This window comes from Chelonia mydas, chromosome 1 (genome assembly GCF_015237465.2).
Source record: "Chelonia mydas isolate rCheMyd1 chromosome 1, rCheMyd1.pri.v2, whole genome shotgun sequence".
NCBI lineage: Eukaryota > Metazoa > Chordata > Testudines > Cheloniidae > Chelonia > Chelonia mydas.
The window spans coordinates 10,125,085-10,146,799 of NC_057849.1; the positions used below are offsets into that span (position 1 = coordinate 10,125,085).

At 51.9% G+C, this 21,715-nt stretch overlaps 1 protein-coding gene across 7 annotated transcripts in view; it reads left to right on the forward strand.

The window, feature by feature from the left end:
* ARRB1 (arrestin beta 1) overlaps window positions 1–21,715 on the forward strand; it is a 180,268-nt gene that overhangs the window by 43,352 nt on the left and 115,201 nt on the right. For 4 of the 7 annotated variants that reach the window (XM_043527281.1, XM_043527239.1, XM_043527288.1 and 1 more), the window contains exon 2: window positions 15,849–15,878. The exons of the other annotated variants lie outside the window; for them this stretch is intronic. In XM_043527281.1, coding sequence (XP_043383216.1) covers window positions 15,849–15,878 — 30 coding nt within the window. The remainder of the gene's footprint in view (window positions 1–15,848; window positions 15,879–21,715) is intronic. 7 annotated transcript variants of the gene reach the window in all.

A 21,715-nucleotide genomic window follows, 5' to 3' on the forward strand; every position in this document is an offset into this window, starting at 1 on the left:
TTCTATTCTTAATCGATGTCCCATGCCTAGATGCTAGGGTGATGGGCACTTTAGAAATGCTGGTTAGTAGATGGGTGGGACTTACAGCTTGATTTTTCAGAGGTATTGCTCTCACGTCTTCGTGCTATCCAGAATTAAGGGGCTCCTGAATTAACTGAGCTTGCAAGGCTGAGTCTGTCTGGTAACAGACCAGGCCTGTAAAGCCATTGTCTCTTCATACTGTGGCCCAGCAGGTAAGAGGAAGAGGCTGTCAGATCTGAGATGCCCATCACAGTTCAACCAATTAGTGCCCTTGGCCATGTCTGTCTGCCCTAGGGAGGGGTGATCCTGGTGCCAGGACAGTCAGCCCTTCCCAGACTCAATCCAAACCTGCGTGAAGGGCCAGCAGGGTTCGGCAAATGCTCTGGGTTCTTGCCCCAGCTCTGCCACTGATTTGCTGGGTGACCCTGAGCCAGGCTTGCTCACCTGGCTGTGCCTCAGTTTCTCTCTCTGTAAAACAGGGATGTTAATTCCAACTGAACGCAGCAGGAGCTGGATTTTCGACAGTGTAGATTTGACCCGGTGCAGCTGGTGTATGCTTAGCTCCCAATGTGTGTGTGAGGAGCTGGGGCTGCTTGCAGACATAGAGATGGGGCCCACACCTCGGCCCGCCAGCCCTAAACCCACCGAGTTCTCCTGTCTCAGAGCATCTTTCACTCATAGAAAACAGCCGACTGCAGTTACGGGGAGCCGTGATCGCACTCACTAAGTCTGGGTCTTACGGGGCAAGTGGGAGGGGCATGTGCAGACCCCACTTCGCATGCTTTAGCGGAGGAAATCTGGGTTTGAGAGCTGCACCCCTAGGCTGCCTGGCAGATGGTTTGACACAGGTGTTTTTGGTGCAACAAGTCATTGACAACGTGGTTTCTCTGCGCTGGGACACCCCTGAACAATTTCCACTTTGACAAATGGGCATTTTCTGATGGAAAAAAACATTTCACGGGCAAATGCTCAGCCGCCCCTAAGGTGGAACTCTCGCCTGCGTATGCAGGAGGCTGGATTTGAACCAAAGCACTAAAAGTGACTGGCCTTTGCCAGTACCCAGAGCCATTCATCCGCTATCTGCATTGCCTTTGCCACACCTAACTTTATGGTCAATCCAACGATCTCGCTTTCCGTCTGGTCTTTGATTGCTTCTCGCATGGAAATCGCCCTGCTGATAACCTGCGGTTATAGAAGGGGGTGGGGTAGTTTTAATTCATCAGCGTTTTTGGAGTCCATCGAGCTTATGAATTATAGAGTTACTGGAACTTTTATTTCTTAAAGGGAGTATTGACGGGGGGTGGGGGCGGGAAAGGAACTGCCAGCATTAGAAGGCCTGAGCTGAACATACAGAAGGGGAGGGTGCTAGCGAAGAGAGCTCTCCTCCAGCCCCAGAGAGCAATTCATAGTGCATCTGATGGCAACCAGGAATGTGAGCCAAAAAGGAAGGAGAGGAGCTGACGGAAGGGGGAAGAGGGAGAAAGCGAGAAGCGCAGTGTTGACAGCAAATCACCGGCCCTGGCCTAGGGCTTAGAAGAGCTTGGCTCTGCCGCCGATTCCCTGCGGGATCTTGAGTGAATCCCATAGACCATTTATCAAACGTGACTGACAATTTTGGATGCCCCAGTTGTTGGGCACCCAAGTCACTGAGCACTTTTATGGAAGCTGGCTGCAATCGTACCGTGCCTCGGTTTCCCCTGCATGAAATGGGGATGACAATCCTTCCTGTCTTGTTCCCTTTGTCTGTTCAGATTGAGTGTTGCCAACTCTCCCAATTTCACCCTGAGCACTGTGATACCTGATGGTTTCCCTTCAATCCCCAGCTCCTGGAGTCATGGAATTATGTACAGATCGCAACTTTCATTTCTTAAAAACAGCAAAGGCCATTGCTAGCCTCCCTGGCTGTGTAAGAAAGCCGGGAAAGGGGACATGAGTGCCCCCCAATGATCAAAAACCAGAAAGCAACAACCCCTCCCCAAACTGGTTCTTTTAAGCCATTCTCAAGCATTTTGAATGCGGGGGGTTGGCACTACTGTCAGCTGAGTGCTGTGGGGCAGGGTGTGTGCAGCACCTGGAACAATGGGGGGCTGATCTCTTTTCTTGGGGGGTGGGGCTCCAGAATACAAATGTTAATTCCTTTGGTGTTGATGGCAAAGGACACTACTCAACAGGATCTCCTCCGCCCCGCTTTCTCTTTAAACTCATCTTCTCCTCGGGCTCATTTCCCAGGCTGAGCCCCTCCTGGTCCCCATGGACACTGGGCTCATCTCAAGGAGTGTCAGTTACACCAAAACAAATATCCCAGGGGGACAAAATGATCCGTGGGGGAAGGGGCTAAGAATGGGGTGCACGGGGCTCGTTTGCTTTGGGGCGAACTTGGGCACGGCCTTCCAAAAAAGGGCGTGGTCCCTTGTCTCTTAGGGTACATCTAATGCAGCAGTTAGACACCCACAGCTGGCCTGTGCCAGCTGATTCAGGCTAAAGTGCTTGGGCTAAGGGGCTGTTTAATTGCAGTGTAGATGCTCCGGCTCGGGCTGGCACCAGGGGTCTAGGACCCTGCCAGGTGTGAGGGTCCCAGAGCTTGGTCTGGATCCAGCCTGAGCCCAAACGTCTGTACTGCAATTAAACAGCCCCTTAGCCCAAGTCAGCTGGCATGGACCACCTGTGGGTATCTAATTGCCTTGCAGACGTACCCTCATACACATGGGCCTGATTGAACGCCCATTGATGTCAGTGGCCTGGGTTTCCCTCCAAGAGCAAAAACGTCATGGTTGCAGCCAGCTGCGGAGTGTGTGTGTGTGTGTGTGTGTGTGTGGGTGTTCTGCAACAGCTGCCCACCCCCCTCCCGGCCAGGCCTCGCCTGGGGAAATTCACAGGCTCGCAGCTGGAGAAGCCGCGGCTGCAGCCTGGGGGCCGCTGCCGGTGAAGCGCGCCCAGCGACTTCCGCAGCACCTGCCGCTGGGGGATCTGTTGAATTGCTGCAATCGCTGGCCCAGCCCACGTGCCTCACCCCCGCCCCAATACACCCAAGGGGAGAAGAGGAGGTCGGTTCTCCATGGCTCCATTGATCCTTGGCCCCTCTGCTGGGCTTACCACCAGGAGGGCCAAGTTTTGTGGCCAAACGCTAAGTACCTGGGATGGCTTATAATAAAACCGCAGCAGAGTGTAATACACGGTGTGCGTGGGAGAGAGAGAGAGAGGAACCACGCCCAGAGACTGCAACGCCTGCAGTTCTTCAGCTTGCATGGTGGGCTTTGATCCTGGCTGATGGTGACTGCCATGTCTGTATGAAGCCACGAGGCACTGCGATACCATACTTAGACCGTTATAGCCGCACTGGGATTTTTATTTAAAAGTTTTAACTAGGCACAGTTAGATCTGGTACCTCCGATCCATCCCCTTTGAACTTGGATCTGGCTCGGATCTTTGCAGCTCAGGCTTAACTCTTAACAATGTCTGGTTTCCACCCCATGTGACGTAGGGTGGTCAAGTGCCAGGTTTTTGACCGGAAAGTCCAGTTGCTGACATTGTCCAGTCAGATCTACTGACCACACACCCAATGTCCAGTTACTGCAAGTGGGGGAGGCAGGAAGGTGCCAGGTCATCACCTGCTCCAGTCCCTACTCAGCTGGGGCTTACTCCTACCTTCATCACCTGCTCTGCTGGCAGGTCCCTCCTGACCTGGGGGGGCGGGGGTGGGAGGGGAAAAGCAGCGAGCGATGGGTGGGGAGGCAGGAAAAGGAGTGGATGGGGTGGGGCCTCAGGGGAAGAGGCAGGGAAGGGGCAGTGGCTTGAGGGAACAGGCAGGACAGGGGTGGGGCCTCGGGGGGGGGAACAGGCAGGACAGGGGTGGGGCCTCGGGGGAACGGGCAGGGGCGGGGCCTCAGGGAGGTTCCGGGACTCCTGCTGGAGTGTCCAGTTTTTAAATATTACCAAGTTGGCAACCCTAATGTGATGTGTGATTCATTGTCCTCCTTTGCGACACCAGGGGCTGACGGGACAGGGGGTGAACTAGCGTGGCATTTGTTCTGTACAGCTGGACTGGGTTTCATTAGTTCTGTGTGACTGGACTGAGTGTCAGACACAGAGATGAACATAATTTGTTGGGGAAGAGTCAATATGGTTTTTGTAAAGGGAAATCATGCCTCACCAATCTACTAGAATTCTTTGAGGGGGTCAACAAGCATGTGGACAAGGGGAATCCAGTGAATATAGTGTACCTAGATTTTCAGAAAGCCTTTGACCAGGTCCCTCACCAAAGGCTTTTAAGCAAAGTAAGCTGTTATGGGATAAGAGGGAAGGTCCTCTCATGGATTAGTAACTGGTTAAAAGATAGGAAACAAAGATAGGAATAAATGGTCAGTTTTCAGAATGGAGAGAGGTTAAATAGTGGTGTCCCCCAGGGATCTGTATTGGGACCAGTCCTATTCAACATATTCATAAATGATCTGGAAAAAGGGATAAACAGTGAGGTGGGAAAAATTGCAGAGGATACAAAACTACTTAAGATAGCTAAGTCCCAGGCAGACTGCGAAGAGCTGCAAAAGGATCTCTCAAAACTGGGTGACCGGGCAACAAAATGGCAGACAAAATTAAATGTTGATAAATGTAAATTAATGCACATTGGAAAAAATAATTCTAACTATACATAAAAAATGATGGGATCTAAATTAGCTGTTATCACTCAAGAGAGAGATCTTGGAGTCATTGTGGATAGTTCTCTGAAAACATCCACTCAATGTGCAGCGGCAGCCAAAAAAGCGAACAGAATGTTGGGAATCATTAAGAAAGGGATCGATAATAAGACAGAAAATATCATGTTGCCTCTAGATAAATCCATGATACGCCCACACCTTGAATACTGTGTGCAGATGTGGTCACCCCATCTCAAAAAAAGATATATTGGACTTGGAAAAGGTTCTGAAAAGGGCAACACAAATGATGAGGGGTATGGAACGGCTTGAGGAGAGATTAATAAGACTGGGACTTTTCAGCTTGGAAAAGAGACAATTAAGGGGGTATATGACAGAGGTCTATAAAAGTATGACTGGTGTGGAGAAAGTAAATAAGGAAGTGTTATTTACTCCTTCTCATAACACAAGAACTAGGGGTCACTGTAACGGGGTTCACTCACCACTGTGGCGTCCCCTGCTGGCTATCTTGGGAATTAGCTCTGTGCCCTCTTCAGGTGATGTCTCGCCACCGTCATTCCTGCTCTAGGACCCACATCTCTCCAAGGACCGCGGCGTCCTCTTCAATGACACAGCCCTCCGGCTGTGCCGCACACTGTGCTCCCCCCTTCCGGGGGACCTGCAGTCCACTCTTCAGCCATTTCCCTTAGTGGCTACTGTGTCTCACTTCCCCGGTCCCTGCTAGCAGCTCTGCTCTGTCCAGGGCGCTGGCAGTTCTCTAAGCCCTCCAGAGACACAGTCCTTCCTCCCTGGGCTCCCAGCGGATACCTGCCTTCCTCTGCCCTACAACTCCCTTTTTCTGTAGGCCTGCTTGGGCCTGATTGGCTGCTCCCTTCAGCTCTTCTCTGATTGGCTGCCTCCTGCGCAGCCTCCCTAGGGCTCTATTTACTCCTTAGAGCCCACTGTAGGGCAGGCACCCCATCATAGTCACCAAATCATATTAATAGGCAGCAGGTGTAAAACAAACAAAAGGAAGTATTTTTTCACACAACGCACAGTGAACCTGTGAAACTCCTTGCTGGAGGATGTTGTGAAGGCCAAGACTTTAACAGGGTTAAAAAAAGAACTAGATAAGTTCATGGAGGATAGGTCTATCAATGGCTATTAGCCAGGATGGGCAGGGATGGTGTCCCAAGCCTCTGTTTGCCAGAAGCTGGGAATGGGTGACAGGGGATGGATCACTTGATGATTACCTGTTCTGTTCATTCTCTCTGGAGCACCTGGCATTGGCCACTGTCAGAAGACAGGATACTGGGCTAGACGGACCTTTGGTCCGATCCAGTCTGGCCGTTCTTATGTTTAAGTCCTAGGAGAAGTGTGTTTGGGGACCTCATGCTAGTAACTGGAGGACATTAGCTTGCATCACAGACTCATCCCATAATTCAGAACAATTGGCAGCATCTGACCTGAGCAGCTGGTAACAGGAAAGGCAAAGGGTATCGCAGGTCCGGACTGGGGATCAGCAGCAGGGCTCTGTGCATGAGTGGGGGGCTGAGGCCTGCAGGTGGAGACGGAGTTGCATTGGCAGAACTGGAGTGGGGAGCCCGGGACCGACATAGCATCAACGGAGCTGCGTGTGGATCCAGGCCTGCCTGTCTACCAGGAGCCCCTCATCATGCGCTAATTCAGCAGTGAGGGGCACTGACAGAGCTATTTGGAGGGCCCAGACCTGCAGTGGGGGTGCAGCTGGCTGAGAATAAGGCCTGGCGAGGGCCCAGAACTGCAGCCAGTCAGGACTGCAGGTCACTGGACATCTCTGTACTTATATTATGCTGTTCAAGAAACTGCAGGTCCTCCCAGTGTGCCTGTCCTTCCTCAGTTTCTCCTCCCAGAATGTACTCGTGCAGGAAGTTTGTCCAGCAGCTGCCTGGCCCTAAGGTGCTACTAGGCCTCATTTCATGAGTGCTAAAAACGTACGAAATTCTCCCCGTAAAGGAAATAAATAAATCAGCAAAGGGATGAGAGAAGGGGCCGCCTTGCGCTCTGAATCGTGTTTCATCTATAGAAAATAATGAAAAACTTCAGCTGTAACGGCCCTTGGGGAATAGTCTGAGCCTTGTGGCTGGGAATGCAGCGAAATCTATTAACAATTAATAACACATGAAAGCAATAGCCTGAGCCATTTGATGCTTGTAAAAATTTGTTGCTGAGCTGAATTTGTTCTCGTTTTGCCTGCTCCAGTAAGAGGTGCGGAGGTGCTGCACGATCCCCATTGATTTGCTGACAAGCACCTCTCTTCAGCGATTGGTGGCTGAAGATGGCTTGGCTAAGCTTTGGAGTGAGCAACGCAGTCATCTTGAACTCGCTTCAGGGCAAACTTTACAGCACGTCGCATTATCCCTTACAATCCATAGGCAATACTTTTCTACACAATGCATGATTAACCTGTGGAACACACTGCCACTAGAAGGCATTGAGGCTGGGTACTAAGCAGGAGTTAAAACTGGATCAGAAGTTTCCAGTTACATTTGACTGGATAAAAACATAGGTGGAAGGATTATAAATCCACATGCTTCAGGACATACACCAATCTCTAGCTGATGGTGGTCAGGAAGAAACTTCTCCTAAGAGAAGGTTATTGCAGAATTGTCTGCTTCAGGATTTCTTTCACCTCTATTTGAAGCATTGAAATCTGAGAGACAGGATACCAGGTTAGATGGACGACTGCTCTCATCCAGTGTGGCACTTCCTATGTCCCTATAAACACTGCTGGCAATGGCAATTGATGCTAGAGCTGTGTGAAAGTGCAAAATGTTGACATTCCACTTTGGGGCCTTCCATCTCACTTTTTTATTCCCTTTCGAAGGCCTGAGGTGGTGTGTAGTTTTGTTCTTTCATATAAAAGCCTGGAGGAAATGTGAATGATCTAGAGTTGGGGGGATTATTCCTTGCACATCTGTGAAATGATCAATTCCACCTTTTCTTCTCATGGTGAATTGTTCAAAAATAGATCCCGGTTCCTATGAACAGTGCCCAGCACAATGGGGCTCTAGCCTCCAGGCACTTCTCCAATGCCCTGGGTAAGCCTAGGGATGCACTTTACCTTCACAAGCATTTGCCAAAGAGTTTTTGTGACCACATTTTCAGCCTATGGGTCATTTGCAAACTGTTTGCTTCTCTGAGGCCCGTGACAATTTCTTGTCCAGTAGTCGTGGAGTGTGACTGGTCCTCACAAGAGGATGTGAGTTGTAGCCAAGAATTTTGCAGGAAGTCAAGGAAGGATTGGCGGTGATATGGGTAACGAGAACATCCAGCATTCTAGCCATTAGTGCTAAGAAAAGAATATTGGCAGGGAAATCAAACCTCATGTTTCAGGGCTTAAACCAATCTCTAAAGATTAGGGATCAGGAGGAGATGTTCATGAGGGGCAGATTATTCCACAGCCGCTGTTGCAGGTCCTTCTGCCTCCCTCTGACACATGGCTTGCTGGCTGCTGTCTGAGCAGGACACTGGCCTGAGAGGACTGATCCTGTCTGGCAATTCTGATATTCCTATCATGTGTGCCCATCACATATTTCTCTGGGGAAGAAGGTACCTTGCTTGCTCCACCATCTGAGCCCTTGCCATGGCCGGTCACCCCGCCAGCCGCTGTTCCTCACCACCTGGGCACCCCACCAGTTGCGGTTCCTCTCTGCTGGCCACCCCGCCAGCCGCTGTTGCTCGCCACCTGGGCACCCTGCCAGACACTCGTTCTGCTCACCGCCTCACCAGCCACTCGTTCGCCGGCTGACTGTCAGTTACCTTCTGCTGCCACCTGCCTCTCTGCTGTGACCTCTGCACATCATTCTCATAGTGATTGTCAGCTCCTTGCAGGCTGGGCAGAAACACCACCCCACTACACGTGATTTCAGCTCTCCTTCAAGCACTTCAACATAACAAAAGGCTCCTAATGGAGCCTATTTAGCTCTATCTTTGAACAGTGAGGAGGAACAGATTAAATCAGACTGGGGACCCTTAGGGAGAGTCCACACCTCCTGGCTGGATACCTATCTCCACCCCTTTTACTGTCAAAGAGGGCTGGCATTCAAGCCCCTGGCTTAGCGGGTTCCTTTCAGCTGAGGGTGACCCCTCAATCAGGACAAGCTCAGCAGTTCTGCTCCCCTTTGGTCTTACAATGAAGGTAACAATGTTTCACTACCCCTGCATTCCATACTAATGTGATTTGTAACCCAACACCAGCCAAAGCTGATCACTTGAGCTACACAGGTCCGGTCTGCTAGATACCTATGCAGAGTAGGTGTGTTCATGTGAATACAGTTTGTTCCTGAAGTCTTTCCCCCCCTGAACTAGCTGTCAGGGGAGAATTCATTCAGATCCTGCTTACATCCAGAATTAACTGTCTCCAGGAACAAAGCCACTGTTCCATACACACCCCCAGAAATCCCAGCCTAGGGTTTGGGTCGAGTGTGGTTCTGTTGTGTGGATGCTGGGATTGGCAGTGGGATTGGCTAAACTGGATGCCTGGGCTGGGTAAACGCTGCAGTGGAGACACCCTCAGAGGCCTATTTGAAGAACTGTTTCAAGCCCTGAATTCCCTAAGGGCTGGTCTGCACTGAAAACTTACATCTCTCGGGTGTGAAAAGTCCACATCCTGGAGACGTGCAGCTATGCCAATCTAACCCCAGGTGCAGACAGCACTAGGTCATCATAAGAATTCTTCCAGCAACCTAGTTACCACCTCTCGGGGAGGTGGATTATGTACAGTGACAGGAGAATCCCTCCCATTTCTGTAGTGAGTGTCTACACTGAAGCACTACAGCCGTGCTCCTGTAGTGTTCTAAGTGTAGACGCAGTCTTAGACACCTGTATAGTCCTCCTCATGCACACAAACAGTCCCATGGAAATCAATGGGCTTGCTGTTCCTCTCACTTACAATGGTGACGCTCCATTAACTTCAGAGGAGTGACTCCTGATTCACGCCGGTGTAAAGGAGAGCAGAAACAGACCCAACCCAGAAAGAGGTCAGCAAGACTTTGAAGGGTTGGTCTCTTAGATCTGCAAGCTGTTAAAAGCTGTAGCTGGGATGGCACAGAGGAGTTGTTTGCGCTGAGACTGGGGTCATAGGAGCTTACTTGGGTGTGTTTCCTACACCACAGCTTTGTCCTTTCACAAGCACCCTCCCGTGACCCCTGTTCAGAGCTGCTGTGGGAATGATACTGCACATGCTTCCCCCCTTCACAAGCATCTGGACGACAATGTTGTTTTGAAAGAGCCCAGCAAACTTGCTGCGCTTTATTTTAATTGTTTCCCCGGCCTGAAGTGCAGGAGATAATCTTCCAAGATAGCATTAATAGAATTGAAACGTAAGCACAGATTATCCAAGGACAAATCATTATTTGTGGCCTAATGCCAGGCGAGAAAGTTAATAGCATTGTAAATCAGGATGCACAAGGAGATGAAGATCTTTTCAGATCTCCTGCTTTCCTGTCTCCCTTTTTTGGGAGGTGTGGATGTGTTTGCATGTGTCTCCGTGGTCACAGCTGGGAGCTATCCCTGTAAAATATTCCTGGTGGACGGTTTTACAGTTCAGCCCTAGTTTTAAGTGGTCAGTTTCTGTGGTCAGTTACACCATTGTCGATACAGCACTTAGACTGTTATGTCTCTGGGGCAGAGACCAACTTTGTGTTCTGTGTTTGGAGTCAGAGTCCCTGAGCAGTTGTACCAGTGTAACGATCTATTTGAGGTACTTCCATGGTTTCCATGGCTGTAGTGTCTGAGCGCCCCTCAATATTTAATGCATTTATCCTCCCCCGCGCTGTGAGCTAGGGCAGCGCAGTTATTCAGGTGGTACAGATGGATTCCCTGGCACAGTGAGACTAAGACCCAGATCGTTAAAGGTATTTAGGTGTCACGTCGCTAAGTGTTGCAATGCCTAACTGACTTAGGAGCCTGAGTCTTACTGAAAGACAATGGACCTTAGGCTCCTAAATCAGTTAGGCATTGCAACATTGAGTGTAGACATGTCCAACCCAGGGCTCCCCTGTCCTAGTTTAGCACCATAACCACCGGGCCATCTTTCCTGCCAGAGAGGAGAACTGAGTTCCAGGTCTGCACATAGAAAAGTAGAGCACAAGTTTCTGACAACCCGCTTTTCAGACTTTCTGGGCGGGCCCAGCTGCCACTGACTTCCACGGGACTTGTGCGTGCTCCGAGATTCTGAAAATCAGACCCCAAGCAGCTCTCTTCGGCTGCATCTTCCCAAGGGAAACAGCGGTTTTATGAGCTCGCATTCACATCCTAGTGAAGACGAGGCAGTTTGTTGTTTTCACCTGTATTCAAGCCTGTGGGGAAACTGAGGCTTTAACTCACCTGCTAATTAGGCCTGGTCTATCCTACAGAGTTAGGTCGACATAAGCTGCCTTGCGTTGACCGACTATGGAAGTGTCTTCACTTCAGTTTTTGACGTAAGGGCCTCCCTACGCCGATGTAGTAATGCCACCTCTCTGAGCGGCGTAGAGTCCAGGCCGATGTCATTGGGTCGATGCGCTCTCAGTGTAGACACTGCGTCGCTTACGTCGACTCTTACTGGCTTTCAGGAGCCATCCCACAGTGCCCCAAGCTGACAATACACCCGATACACGCACTCCTGGTGAGGATGCTCACCGCCGCCACAAGAAGCCAAGCGTCCACCCACACAAGCGATTTTATAACTGCAGTGGCTGTGTGCCGATGTACGTTAGGTCGACGTAGTTTTGTACTGTAGACATGGCCTTAGTGTGACAACCACTAACTGTCTGGTCTTCCCTAGACTTTTACCTTGAGTTGAGAACACACTCTTTTTCCCAGTGAAAACAAAGCCTGAGGGTGTGCCCTAGCTCCTCTGCACTAACTCCCCATGTGGACACACTTACTGGGCGTTAAGTGTGCATTTGTGCACATCAGCTGAATGCACTTTGGAAGCGTATTAAGCTAAACCGCCCGAGGGCACTCACCGTGCAGTAGGAGTGTGGACATTGGAAGTTAGGGAGGAGTAGCTAGTGTGCTTTGAATGCAGACCTTGGCTCACGGCGCACTAACTTCCCCATGTAGACAAGCCCGTGGTTACTGCAATAATGGAGTCTAGGGGCTCAAATCCTGATGTGACATTCTGTCCGAGGGCCTAGCCTGGCAAGGTGCACCGTTAGTGGGCGTTAAGGAGGCTCGGGATTCCCCTGGAGAGGTTAGCAGTTGGTGGGGCTGGGCTCCCAGCTGAGACACGTTGGCTGGGGCAACTTGTGGGATGCTTGCCCTGCTGCTACCCACCACACATTATCTCTCCACTCTGCAGGGCTCTTGCTCTGGGCACTTTTCACCAACCATCCACAGACACAAAATGTCACGAGCCTCACACTGCTCGCACCACAGCCCCTGTATTCTGTTCAAGGGGGATTTTGTGCTGCGCCAGACGAGACCTAAGTGCTGTTGTAATAGAAAAGAAAACCGGACCGGTGCGAGGTGCGTGTTCACTTCAAAGTAAAAAATACACAGGCCCTCGCGGCGAGCTGCTCAGGGTAGATCAACGGTGATCAATACGCGCTTGTCATGGGAACGGTTGGGCCAACTATCCTACAGCATAGCACTGGGGGCAGCTGCAGGGGGTCCATGGTGGAGCAGTGTTGAAGAGGAAGTCCATATGAAAAAGGGTTTTTTTTTAGTCCTGGTCTTATTGCCTGCTTCCTGGGAGGGAATTTCTGAGACAACAAAGTGTGAGCCCTCCTGTCTCAGGTGATCTCTTGTGGCTTCCGTGGAGGACTTCTCTGCTATTTTTTCCCAAGTGTTTTTAATCACATTTTGCACCACTCATTCAGCACTTGATGGAAGCAAAGACTTCCCCCACACGAGCTAGATAATGCTCCCTGTGATGACGGCACCGTTGGGAGGGGGGCTATAAAATTTTCCCCATTTGACAGATGTGGGAAAGCAAGGGAGAGCAGTTCAGTGTCTGCCTCAGGTCAGAGATATGAGTCATCGTCAGAGGCTGGCTCCTGGCTCCCAGACCTGTGCTCGGCCCAGCTAGTCACATTCCCCACCTCGGTTAACCCTTTCCTCTCTATCTCACAGACCTCCCAGCATGCAGCACCCGAACAGAACAGGCTTGTAACAGCCTTCCATGTGTTGGCTTGGGGGAGGAAATCTTATCAGAGCCTGATCTGTAACAGCTTCCCATGTGCCTTCCACGTGACAAAGGTCCCTTCATCCATCTCTCTTCCCCTTGTCTCCTCACCTGGCTGCGTCTTATCCTGGCCGGTTTCCCCGCTGGAGGAGAGTGTCTCTGGGGCTTGTGAAGGGCTAGCAGAAGGAGGCCATTCCCAGGAGCCAGATAACTCCTGGCTGCCACTGGTGCCTCTGTGCAGACAAGTTAGAAGACGTGGTGAGGCAGAGCAGGGCATTCTGGGAAAAGTGAGTTGACGTCCGGAGGAAGAATGGGCGGCTCTATCAAGCAGAGGGATACAAGCACAAGGCAGCATGTGGAAGGAGGGGTGGAGGCAGGCTATGAAGTGGGCTGTGGGTTATGAGGCTTGGGGAGTATTGCAGTAGCAGGTTATTTGTACTAAGTGCTGGCAAACACCAAGGGAGAGAGACCTTTCCCTGAGGACCTTCCAGTCTAAATAGACAAGACAAAGGGTGTGGGGGAAACTGAGGCACAGAGCAGGGACGTGACTTGCCCAAGGTCACCCAGCAAGTTAGTGACTGTAGTAGGAATGAAACCCAGGTCTCCTGACTCTCCGTGCCCTACACACTGGACCATACTGCTCTGCAAGACCACCCACCACTTTAGTTCCTTTCAGGCCCAATAGAGCCTTTCCATTGGATGGCTCTTCAGTGTCCCATGGAAAAGACATTGAGCTCAGCCTGGTTCCTGAAGGCCAGGTGTTCCCACGGCAGCAGGCGGCCCCGGCAGGCTCAGCGCCAGGATTTGTTCCGGTTCACCGGCAGCCGAGAAACGCGAGTAAAGATGGAAAAACAACGTGAGTAATTTTTCACCCTGTCAGCTCCAATCTGAATGAGGCTGGAGACCAACCTCCCCCCACACCCAGCGAGGGGTCCCACCAGGTCAGCACTGAGCCTGTTGGCAGTGGCCGATGCGGGGGAAGTGTGGGCTGCAGCCTGCGCCGGGCCCGCACGGTGGAGCTGGAAGGCAGAAAGCTCAGGCCTCCAGGGCTGTGGACCCAGCACCTTTTCTCCAGCCAGAAATTTATACTGGGCCTGATCAAAGCCCATTGACGTCGGTGGGGAATCATTCCGGGCTCTTAAAGGGAACAACGCTGGGTACCTGTTTCTGGACCCATCAGCTGTTGCATGTTAATATTCCCCTGAGCTCATCAACACCAGCGTGTATTTGAAGTAACCAGACTAACCCCAGTGTCCGGGAGATTGTATCTGGCCAAGGGGTTGGCGCTGGGACGCCCTCTAATTTCGGAGTGCGCAATGCCTGCTCTTCGGTCGCCAACCGTCATTAAGTCATTCCGTTGTTTTCTGAACAACGTCCAGGCTCGTTTGAAACGCACCGCGCGTGTGTCCGGGCGGGCGCGGATCTCGGAACGCATTCCCAGCCTCGGTTTGCACAGCCCAAAGTCTGTACTGCCTCCCGGATCTTCACCTCGTTGTGCCGCATCCCGTCCTTTCTCTCGCTGGCTGCCACGTCCTAAAGGAGCGGAGAGGGTGCATTTCAATGGCTGTCGTCTTCTTCCTGTGATTGTTTCCTCTTTGTCCTCGCTAGCACCGGTTCGTGCAAGAACACCCTCTCCTGGCATTTGTGTGGCCGATAGCTCCATAGATCCCTCTGCTGGCTTTTCTTTCTCGACTTCCCTTTTTCCGGTGCTTTTCCTTCCGACGTGACCACATTAACTCGAGATGCTGTTATGGGGAAGCTTCTTGAACAGCAAGTTGCTCCTGAGCAGACGTGTCTGCATTTTGCCTTGCTGAGTCAATGAAGCTCTGGCTGCATAATGAGCACCACGAATATCTGTGGTGGTGGGGAGATGTCCCTGGTCCTATTGAAGTCAGTGGTAAACTGCTCCCAACTTCATTCAGGGAGGTTTGCTACCCAGGCTTATATGGCCACTGGTATCTCTGCTGAGTGCCAGGGTATGTGCAATTGTGATCCTTTCCGATGGGGACCTCTTGCACGGGACCAGGGTGAAGGCAGTCTGGCCCAATGGTCACAGCTGGGCTGGGGTAGGCGGTGAGCAGGGGTCGGGGAAATCACTAGGGCCGGGTTCAATAAGCAAGAGCCAGGATCATAGTCGGGCCAGGGTCAGAGATGGGAGATCAGAGGTAGTCCCAGGCTGGGGTTGCAGTCAGACTGGTGATCAGGAGACAAGCTGAAGTCTGCAGTCAGAGCAGGCCAGAAGTCTGTGTGATTGCCCAGATGCCTTCCTGGGGTTAACTAGTGTGTTGGGCAGTCAGAGGGCTGCAGGGTGCTGTCATTATGGGTCCTTCGAGAGGGGCTTCCTGCAGCGCCCACTCTCCTCAGGGCTCCCTGGCTGCGGCTCTGCCTTGCCCCCGGAGGTACCCTGGGACCATCCGCTGTCCCAGGCTCTGCAGATTGGGGTTCTCATCCATGGATCTTTACACCCCTCCCACTGGGAACGGGGGCCGTGCAGCTCGTTTGGTACGAGTCGCTGAATAGCCGCCCTGTCCTAGAGCAATGGCATGTGTCCGCTCCCGGAGCTGAGCTGGGAATTGGGAGGGGGAAGGCTCGGCAGCCTGTTACAAGCGCTGCCCAGAGGCCTGGGACGCTCCAGGCTAACCATTAATGGGTGCCAAGGAAGAAGAAGGGACGTGTGGATCAGGCACTGGATGGAAAGCAGGGTTCAATTCCCAGCTGTGCCTCAGACTTTCTGTGGGTACCTCAGGCCAGTTCCATGATCAATCTGTGCCTCAGTTCCCCATTTGTAAATGTGGCCGGTGTCCTTCCTTGTCTCTTGAGGGGCTGACCCAGCATAACCCAGCTGCTCAGATGTGGGGGTGTGGGGGGGCATGGATAGAACCTTTTATTCTCCTGTGATTGCTTTTATGTGTCTATGTACGTTGCCTCTTGGATTCCTGACGCATTCGGAGTCCCGCGGAGGGATTGATGGGGACTTGTCTGACCTTTTGCTAATCCTTGTTTGGAGAGGTTTTGACCATGCTGTTTTCTGCCTTGCTTCTCAGTGGTAACGAGACGGCAGCCTACAAGTACAGGTACCGGCTTTTCTACCCGCGTGTCTGCATGCCTCACGGAATGCTGCATTTCGCCCCCGGCCAACAAGGGCTGGACCATTTGCTTTTCAACCCATTCAGTGCTGCAAACCCCCCCCACCCACCCACCCCTCCGCTGAGCTGCGTCTAAGAGAGAGCTGGATTGTGGCTGCTGCATTGACAGCACAGCTGGTGTGATCTACCTGAGCACACCTGGTCTATTGAGCACCTCTGCAGGTGTGTCCCACCAGCACCACTTAGGGCATTTCAGGCCACCGCAGGTATGTCCTACCTGAGCATACCTGGCAATACTTTGCAGTGCATCTGGTGCATCTGCCTGGTCTAATCGGCGGCAAAGCTTTGAATTGCATTATAAATATTTGACTAATTGTCCGGGGTTTGTTCTGACACTGGGCGGCCTTTTTGCCAGCCCGACACAGCTCTCGAGCTCGATCTCCCCTTCGTGATCCCACTGTGCACTTCATTGGTTTCCGTCTGTAAAAGGGCTTTGGCTGCAAACAGCCTGTGCCGATGGAAAAGCCCGTCTGTCAAAAGGCCCCACCTTGTGCTTTCTGCCCGGCAAAGCCGGGTGGTGAAAGGTTCGTGTTTCTGCAAAGCCAGAGCAGAGTAACAGGGTGACACGCGTCTCCAGTGCTGTTACGGCAGGGACCTCATCCAATTGAATTTGACAGTAGGAGGAAGCTTGATGGATCCAACTGGGACGCTGCAAGCATAGGCTTTTTCACTCCTGCCGAGGTCATAGTGTCCTGGCAGAGTCCCCAGTGGCTGTCTGAGATGGCTGGTCTGGAGCAGGTCCTTTCTTAGACAGTGGGTAGCACAAGCCATAGAGTGAAATGCAAAGGGAAAAAGACCCTTTCAGAACTGTGACTAGGCTTGCCAGGCGTCTGGTTTTTGACCCGAACACCCTGTCGAAAAGGGAGCCTGGCAGCTCCGGTCGGCACTGCCGACTGGGCCGTTAAAAGTCCGGTTGGCGGCACACCGGGGGCCTGGGGCTAAGGCCGGCTCCCAGCCTGCCCTGACTCCACGGGGCTCCCGGAAGTGGCCACCAGGTCCTTGCATCCCCTAGGCGCATGGGCAGCCAGGGAGGCTCTGAACGCTGCCCCCGTCCCCAGTGCCAGTTCCGCAACTCCCATTGGCCGGTAACCGCGACCAATGGGAGACGCGGGGGCAGTGCCTGCAGGCGTGAGGGCAGCACACAAAGCCTCACTGGCTGCCCATGCGCCGAGGGGCTGCAGGGACCTGGCGGCCGCTTTCTGGGCAACAAAATGTTGATAAATGCAAAGTAATGCACCCTGAAAAACATGATCCCAACTATACATATAAAATGATGGGGTCTAAATTAGCTGTTACCACTCAAGAAAGCGATCGTGGAGTCATGGTGGATAGTTCTCTGAAAACATCCACTCAATATGCAGCGACAGTCAAAAAAGCGAACAGAATATTGGGCATCATTAAGAAAGGAATCGATAAGACAGAAAATATCACACTGCTTCTCTATCAATCCATGGTACCCTCGCGCTTTGCATGCAGATCTGGTCACCCCATATAAAAAAAGATATATTGGAATTGGAAAAGTTACAGAGAAGGGCAACAAAAATGATTAGGGGCATGGAACGGCTGCCATATGAGGAGAGATTAATAAGACTGGAACTTTTCAGCTTGGAAAAGAGACGACTAAGGGGGGTTATGATAGAGGTTTATAAAATCATGACTGGTGTGGAGAAAGTGAATAAGGAAGTGTTAGTTATTCCTTCCCATAACATAAGAACTAGGAGTCACCAAATGACATTAACAGGCAACAGGTGTAAAGCAAACAAAAGGAAGTATTTCTTCATGCAGTGCAGTCAACCTGTGGAACTCATTGCCAGGGGACTTTGTGAAGGCCAAAACTATAACTGGGTTAAAAAACTAATCAGATAAGTTCATGGAGGCTAGGTCCATCAATGGCTATTAGCCAGGATGGTCAGGGATGCAACCAGATGCTCTGAGTGTCCCTAGCCTCTGAGTGCCAGATGCTGGGAGTGGACGACAGGGGATGGATCACTCAATGATTGCTTGTTCTCTTCATTCCTTCTGGGGCACCTAGCTCTGGCCACTGTCAGAAGACAGGATACTGGGCTAGATGGACCATTGGTCTGACCCAATCTGGCCATTCTTATTTTCTTATGACCCAGATGAAATAGCATAACAAATCTGCAGTCACCTAGAACATCATGGTTGTCAGTATACTGGACACCATAACAACTCAGAGTTTAGCAACAGATGTTGAGCTAGAAACCAGCCTTCCTGTCCCAAAAAGCTCAAGCTCCTGCCAGTTGAGCTAAAGGAGAATCTAGCCCCTGTCAGAGACAGTATCCTGGGCTTGATGAACCATTGATCTGACCCTGACTGGCCGTTCTCGTGTTCTTAGAGTTCAGACCCAAGATACCTCAATGTTTTAGGGTGCCCAGCATCTGATCTAGGGGTTGGAGCCATCTGGCCATCCTTGCTTGCCATGTCACGCCCATCACTGTGATGTCTAAGTGCTTGTCGGATATATGTAAGGTGACCACAAGGTCTGGGTGGGTCTGTCTATACTACACGGAGAGCGTGCCTCCCAGCCTGGCGACACAGACGGGTGCTAAAACATAGCAATCTGGACACTGGGGCAGGGGCTAGCCACCTGAGTCCACACCCAGCTACCCCTTTGGTCCGAACTCAGGTGGCTTGCCCGAGCCACCACCCATGCTGCAATGTCCACACAGCTCGAGCAAATCTGTCCTCCCAGACTGGGAGGCCCACTGTATGTGTCTCCCTCGCTCCCGGAGGCAAGGTTACTGTTGCACTGTTTCACAGCCATGATTTTGGGGGGTGGCTACTGGGCGGGAAGGTCAAAGACAGGCTCGTCCTGCCCGAGCCAAGGGCGGTTCGTCCATGCTAGTCATGCCGGTCCTGTCTGTGGCATTTGATCTGCGCCAATCACCCAGTTCCCCTGCCCCCCAAGAGCTGCAGGGATGAATGGAAACGCCTGACATAGGTCAGGTCCTTCCTCTCCAACGAAACTGCCAGGGTGGCTATGTTCCTTTGCCTCCAGCCTCCCACAGGGCTCAGGCCTCTCCTCCGTGTCGTCCAACATCTGTAGGAAGCCGCTGGGGGAGCTGGTGAAATGGCCTGGGCTGAAGCATCCTCAGTACATAGGCAGCACCCCAGCTTGCCCAGTGCCTGACCAAAGTCAGCCCCTGGGTGGGGAGCAGCTGAATGCAAGCAAGGCTGAGGGACGCTGCTCGTATGAGGACTGTGGACTTCCCATTGTGCAAGCTCATCCCTTTGGCTTAGCTCCCTTGTCCTTCGCACACTCCCGCACGCCCAGCAGCCTCACCACTCGTCACGCTGTTACGCCTCCAGCCCGGGAAGGAAGAAAGAAGGAGATTGTTGTTTTGATTTTTAAATACTTGGAGGCACCCGGCACTCCTGAGGCTCCTGTCAGGTGGAGAGGGTTATCTGGTTCTTCCCTTCCACTCCTGCGGACTGAATCCAGACACCGTGGCAGCCCCAGGGCTGGTCGAAGCAATTCTGATATTTCTCCCGGTCATTTGCACGAGCCCTTTGGCAAGGGCTTTGGGACCCACTCGGATGTCAAGGGCCGCACAGATGCAAGACCGTCATCGTTGCCAGTCCAGCGCTGAACGATGCAACGCAACGGAGCTTCTGCTTCTTCCCACGGGAGGCCATTTGACAGCCTGATGGATTGCATCTGAAAGGGAGCCTTCCCAAAACTCTGCTCACATTTTTCTTTGCTTTATTAAACAACAACAACAACACTATCCATCTTCAGAGCATGTCACCAGCCTGTACAGGGACTCCTCACTTAACGTCGTCCCGGTTAACATTGTTTCGTTGCTACGTTGCTGATCAATTCGGGAACATGCTCGTTTAAAGTTGTGCAATGCTCCCTTCTAAGGTGGTTCGGCAGCCACCTGCTTTGTCCCCTGCTTGCAGGAAGAGCAGCCCAGTGCAGCGAGCTGGTGGGGGCTTGGAACCAGGGTGGGCCGGCAGCCCCCCAATCCGCTCCCCTAAGTTCCCTTGCAGCACCTGCCCAGCAGGCCACCAATGGCCCGCGGTTCAGCTTTCCCTCCCCCACTGCCCTGTGCTGCTCCTACCCTCTGCCTTGGAGCTGCTCCCGGGATCCTCCTGCTTGCTGTGCAGGGGGAGGGGGGAAGAGGGGAGCTAATGTCAGGGTGTCCCCCTCCCCGCGTACCCCTTCTCCATATAGAGCAGGGTGAAGACAGATCAGGGCTCAGGACGGAGAGAGGGAGAGACCGCAGCTGCTGTCTCAACTTCCTGATCTTTTAAAAGGCAATGTACTTAGGGTGGGGTCAGCATACTTAAAGGGGCAATCCGCATCTTTCTTTCTCTCTCTCTCCCACACACAGGGTGTGTGTCTCTGTCTCTCTCTGCCATGCTGTCTCCCCTCCCTCCATTCCTGCTGCCTTGTACAGTGTGAGGCTCCATTAACAACAATGAGTTAACCCTTGAGGGCTAGTTCATCATTTAGCAGCAAGGCATTCCCTGGGAAATATCCCACCCTCTGACTTCACCACCTCAACCAAGCTTCCCCATCATCACTGCTGTGTACCAGTATTAAATTGTTTGTTTAAAACTTATACTCTGTGTGTGTGTATATATATATATATGTATGTATATATATAATATAGTTTTTTGTCCGGTGAAAAAATTTTCCTAACCCCCCCCCCCCCCATTTAGATTAATTCTTATGGGGAAATTGGATTCGCTTAACATCGTTTCACTTAAAATCGCATTTTTCAGGAACATAACTACAACGTTAAGCGAGGAGTTACGGTACGTGTTAATGCTTCACGCCCCTGTGGATGAAGGATGTCCTGTAACAAATCCATCACCACCCAGGGGCTTTGCAGTGAGGTGAAACAAGCATGGCTCTTTGGCACGTCATGGTGACAGCAAAGAACCAAACCCTTAGGTCACCAGTTGCTACAACTTGAGCTGAAGGAGAATCTGACCATTAGCGGTTAGCGATCTAGGGCCTGTGAGACACCCATGCACTAGAGAGGGGGCCATTGCTCATACACACTAACCAGGTGTGACGAGGTGGGGTTTTCCCCCTTGTTATGTTGCATGTGAGCCCTACTGTCCTGTTCTAATACTGTGTGTACCTCAGTTTCCCTGTGTACTGCACCAATGCCTAGGTGGTGGGAATTGGGTGTGTGACTTTTCCGGAGGTGCTCAGGGCAGGTGAGGCTGCCCAGCTGCCTGCACATAAGCTATGGCCAATGCCACTGTAGCCAGGGCAAAAAGCCTACCGTGGCTTTGGCCTTCCTGAGTCTGACCTCAGAGCATTCAGCATCCCCATTCACCGGGCGCTTCCCACAGCAAGTCCACCTGAGTGCTGACTGGCTTCTTGTAGAGCAGTTCCAGAGCATCGGCCCGGTGACACCAGGTCATTACAGTATTATCCACATGGAGAAACTGAGGCACAGAGCAGTTACGTGCCTTGCCTGAGGTCACAAAGGCGAGTCCCTGTTAGAGCTGAGATTAGAATTCAAGCGCTCCTGCTTCCTTGTTCGGGGACTGGAGCACAGATCCCCAGCTGCATTCAGCGTGTGGACCCAATCAAGGACAGAGAGACTGGTATCCATCAGATCTCTGGACTCGTATGGGCTTGAGGAATAACATCTCCAAGCAAGTCTTCACCAAGAGAAGAGACATAGTTTTAGGGCCCAGTGGTTTGTGGGTAGCTCCAGCCATTGCTCATTGCAAGCTGGCTGCAAGCCCCCAAGGCCAAGATTTTGCTAAGCATCTTG